General features: G+C 47.2%; 1 protein-coding gene across 1 annotated transcript in view; it reads right to left on the bottom strand.

Moving 5' to 3' along the window:
- LOC149435670 (E3 ubiquitin-protein ligase MID2-like) overlaps positions 1 to 2,757 on the bottom strand; it is a 33,576-nt gene extending 30,819 nt beyond the window's left edge. The window contains exon 1 of the mRNA XM_089662493.1: positions 1,819 to 2,757. Within this exon, the coding sequence (XP_089518619.1) occupies positions 1,819 to 2,683 (865 nt within the window). The 5' untranslated portion in view covers positions 2,684 to 2,757. The remainder of the gene's footprint in view (positions 1 to 1,818) is intronic.
- Between the last annotated feature and the right edge of the window lie 2,022 nt (positions 2,758 to 4,779).

The following is a 4,779-nucleotide window of genomic DNA, read 5'->3' as shown; positions in this document are numbered from 1 at the left end:
CTGGTTAATACCTTGAGGGCCGTCTCACGAACAGAAAGGGATCTAGAACACTTACATATGTTATTCACCATGGAATCCCAATCCTCATCTGAAAAAGTGATACCACGATCCTCCTCCCATTTTTGTCTATATAGAGGGGGTGTGGGAGAGAAACTGATCAAAAATTGTTGATAAAGATCAGAGATAAGACCCCTACCCCTGGGAGAGTCACGGCTAATATGTTCAAAGAATGAGATCGGAGAGGAGGGTATGAGGTCAAAATGTGATTGAAAAAAGTGTCTAATCTGGAGATAACAATGGTACTCACGAAGCAGAACATCAAAAAGCACGCACAGCATATCAAAAGTAATATAACATCCTCCTCTTTGAAAGTCAGATAACCTGATAAGAGATCCATCATACAACCAACAAAACGTTTGAGGGGAAGAAAATGCCGTAATAAAGTTAGGATCATCAAAATACGAAACACCCGAAGAAACAGAAGAGTGTGGTCAGTTTTTAATAGGAAAGCAGAGGGGCTGACGGGATTACCATGGACTTCACACAAAGGAAACTATACAAACAGAACGGGAAATTTCTTCATACAAGTCCATGGGACAGCAGGCACAGATCAGGGATAAGGAATGTTGGCTTTACATATTCTTTAAGCAGAAGAGTTCTATTAGGGTTTAATGACATCACAATGAACTCTGATTGGATTGAGATTGGACATTAATAAAACCATGTTCTGTTGTAAATTTCCAGGGGGGTCACATAGAGCAATGGAGTATCTCCCCTCCCCCACATTTCTGGGGGTTCTCTCCTGCTGAGAAGGGGGATACCTGGCCACACAATAATTTTAATTTGTACATCAGCAAACCAATAAACATCTCACACCCGCAGCACACCCTGACCTGTTCTATTGTACTCATTTATTTCCTCTATTATACTGAAGATCAGCGTGAGTTTGTAGCACGGACTCCTATTTCTGGAAACCTGCACCCTGATTTGTACTGTACCCCAAACTACAATAAAAGAGACACTGACTGGAGTCCCCACCTTCCTCCCCAGGCAATTGGATGGATATTTAACTGATCTGACTCTCCTTTCCTGTGATGTCATCAGTCTCTGGGTGGAGATCTTTCACCTCCTCATTCACCCCTTATACCTTTAGACAACCTCTCCATACGCCCATCACAACATGGAGGGGCTCAGTGAAGGTGGTGGTGAAGGTGTGGAGGTGTCGGATCGGGTCACACAGATCATAAAAGGACATCTGCCCGGCCTCATAATCCAGATATATCCCAATTGTGTTACCAGAGATATTGGCAGGTAAATGGATCAATTTATTGTCATGTGTCACCCAATACACATCACCTTCCCTGTACACACCCCAGGACTTGTTATTCTGTCCAATCAGGGACTGATGTCCTCTTATGTATACGCTGGGGTAGCACATCCCAAGTCTACAATCATCTGATCCCCCGATGTACAATTCCAAGTAATGTCTCCCAGAGGAGAAACTCTGACTGCTCATCACCTGAGGCCAAGCCTGAAATCTCTCTGGTCTTACTGGGTGATTCTGATCTTTATCTGACAAGGAGGCCGTTTTCCTATCATCTGATATCTGTAGATAATAACCAGCTGTGTTCACATCCAGTGATATGTCCTCAGCTTCCTGTATATAGAAGTACACATCTATCCCTGTTATTAACTCAGATAAACCTGTGTGCAATGTGTGTGATATCCCAGCCACATCCAGCCCCCCTCCATCATGGAGAGGTTCCTCATGTCTCTCTCTGTCCTCATTATCTCCATCCTCAATATCACACAAGTCACCTGTGTCTGATTCCAGTGGATCCGTTATGTTACACAGCTCCTCAATGTCACGCATCTTCCTGGACAGTTCCTCTTTCTTTATTTCCAGATCCCGAATCTTATCCAACATGGAGATTGAGACCCGCTCTGCCTGCCTGGAGATCTCCCTCAGGATTCTCTTCTCCGGGTCTTCCAGACATCTCCTGAGATCCCTAAACAGGGCAGTGGCTCTCTCCGTGTCACCAGCTGCTTTTTCTTCTACTTCCCTCCTGTGTTCCTGCAGACACTGAACTCTTTCCTCCGTCTCCTCTCTCTTTGTTAGAAGTCTCTGTAGAACATTCCTCAGTGTCTCCTTTTTCTCAGAAACCTCATCCAGCATCTCCACCTGGTGTTCTTGATGTTCTCCAGCCACACTGCAGGACGCAGAGATACGGGTCTCATCCTCTTGGGTCTTCTTATGGATGGAGCGTTTCCTGCTCTCCATGGACAAGGTGGGGTCAGTTAAAATGTGTTCTGGGGACATTTTGTGGGCTTTCAGGTGTTTATCACACAGAGAAACCTCACAGTGTAGACAGGATCTAACAGCAGGTACAGGAGAGTCCACACAGTAAGTACAGAAGACCCCGGACTCCTCTTGATCAGGTTGAGCAGACAGGAAATTCTCCACTATGTTACGTAGTGTTATGTTCCTGTGCAGTGCAGGCCGCTTCTTAAACTTTTCTCTGCAATCAGGACAGGAATATCCTCCAGACCCCCTCTGTGTATTCAGCACACAATCAATACAGTCCCGGCAGAAGTTGTGTCCACATACCAGCATTACAGGATCGGTATAAATGTTCAGACAGACGGAACATACCAGTTCAGCTTTCAGATCAGCAGATGCCATCGTGAACAGCAGAAGAGAGATGTGAAAGTAAAAGACACCAACATCGGCAAAGAATGCAGTTGGGAGGGGTCACATCCTCCTACACAGAGTGAGGCTGGGCTGTGACTTATACTGTAGTCATACGATTAGTTATGTAGCACCCTCCTAGTTACACTGGGAGAAGCTAGATCCCCGCTGTCTAGAGAGGAGCTGATTAGCAGTTCATGTGAGATAGTCAGAGGGGTCAAGATTTGGTCAGGACTGAGAGGCTCTGCAGGCCAGCCATTCTGGAATTTCCTCCTGCTCTGAGGAGGAGGGCCTTAAGGGCAGTGGGTGGATATGAGGAGTGGTTGGTTGCACCTTTGAGGAACCTCAACCAATGCCCAACAGGAGGCTTGGCAAGGGACTGGACTTGCTTAAAAGGTGTTAGAGTCTGCTCAGTAGCAGGAGTTGGAGAGTGTGGTGGTGGGAGGAGTTGGGGAAAGTGGTGGTGGGAGAGGAGTTGGAGTCAGGAAGATGTGAGGTTGGAGGAAGAAGGCTGACAGGTGGTCTGATAGAATGGGGCCTGCCTGAGAGCCTGTAGGCAGAGAGGAGGAAACCCCTACCCCTGGACTCACTGGTCCCCTGAGAGAAGAACCACCTGTGTGGCAAGGAAGGAGCTGCCCATATGATATGCCTGGAAGCAGAAGTCATTCCACAAGCTGTGCAGGAGAGGATTTGAATGAGTACACCTACACCCCCTGGGCATATAGGGGAAGGAGCACTCTGTTGGGAAACCAGATTAGCCCCCTTCTAGTGACCTTGCTCCTAAATTAAAGGAACAGGAGCCAGATCCCCTGCTTAGGAAGGAAAGCCTACAGATTGCTGGGTGAAGAGGAGTTCACCTGGGGTCTGGAGTGCTAAAACTGGAGTTGCTGTCTAGCACTCATCAGAGACTGTGTATCAGAGAGAAGAAGCTGTGAATAGTTCAGGAATTATTTACTCATATTTTGGTTCTATTGGGCATCCAATGCATCCCTTACCCAAATTCAAGTTTATTCCCCTCAATAAAACAACAAAACCAATGCTCAAGGCCTGATTTTTGATCATGGGTCAATGTGTGTGTGAAAAATGCTGATTGACTGGCTGTGCAGGACTATAGGGGGACCCAAATTCAATAGCAACCCCTAAGGGGGGGGGGGGTAGTGCTACATGTGGGGGCTTGTCCAGGATTTGCCTATAGTAACCTACTGTTGTCACCTCTAGCAACAAACAAGCCTGAAGAGAAAGTGTCATGGAACCCAATAAACCACATCGGGTTTATCAATAGTCTTTGTGCTGCTGCCCAGGTGGCTCCTAGTGAAGACTGTGCCTTGTTTGTGTTGCTGAACTCTGTGAAATGTCCGATATACCCGCTGTCCTGCCCACCGTCACCTGGAGCAACCGCTATGGCTATGTGACTGTAAAGGACAGTAATATGCTCACTACGTATGTGCTTGCCATTGCCCGGAGCAACCGGGACGGCTCACAGCTACAATGCAGTGTGCGCGCTGCTGTACAAGAGGCGACAACAAGTTATTCTGCTCAAACAGTAATCTGCCTCGTTGCTACGAATGATGGATTATGAATACTTTATTGCTTTGTGAAGACTGAATTTAGAAGTTCATATTGTGACCTTGCATTCAGTAGGGGGTCTGCTCTGTACCCCACCAACATACATTGAAACCACTATGGGACAGCATCGCTCTCAGCCTTTACTGTGTATGTGCAACCCAGCTATTCAGTGATGGCTGGAAACCAATGTTGAGCGCTAGCTAGCAAACTGTTAGTGCCCTATTAGTAGGATACAGCCATTACCGAGATAGACGTTTGGCTCAAGTTGACATACCGCAGGTTAATCCCTTGGCAGGATAATCCTAGCACAGCAGTCTGGCCAGCACCAAAAGATCACGAGGAAGGGCAGGGCCACGCCGACCACCCCGCCTAAGTTCACACCCAGCCGTGTGTCAGTGGAGAAACATGGAGGGCATCCTGCCAATCTACTTGAAAATTTACCGCCCAGAGCTGACCCTTGTGGATACGGGGGTCCACCTTGAGTATCATGGCTGCTTTGCTCTGGGGATGTTTGATGGTGTAGC

The sequence above is a fragment of the Staurois parvus genome, unplaced genomic scaffold, assembly GCF_062004578.1.
Source record: "Staurois parvus isolate SC_StPar_1 unplaced genomic scaffold, SC_StPar_1.0 ptg001482l, whole genome shotgun sequence".
Lineage (NCBI taxonomy): Eukaryota > Metazoa > Chordata > Amphibia > Anura > Ranidae > Staurois > Staurois parvus.
This window is presented reverse-complemented; position numbering and strand designations above follow the sequence as displayed.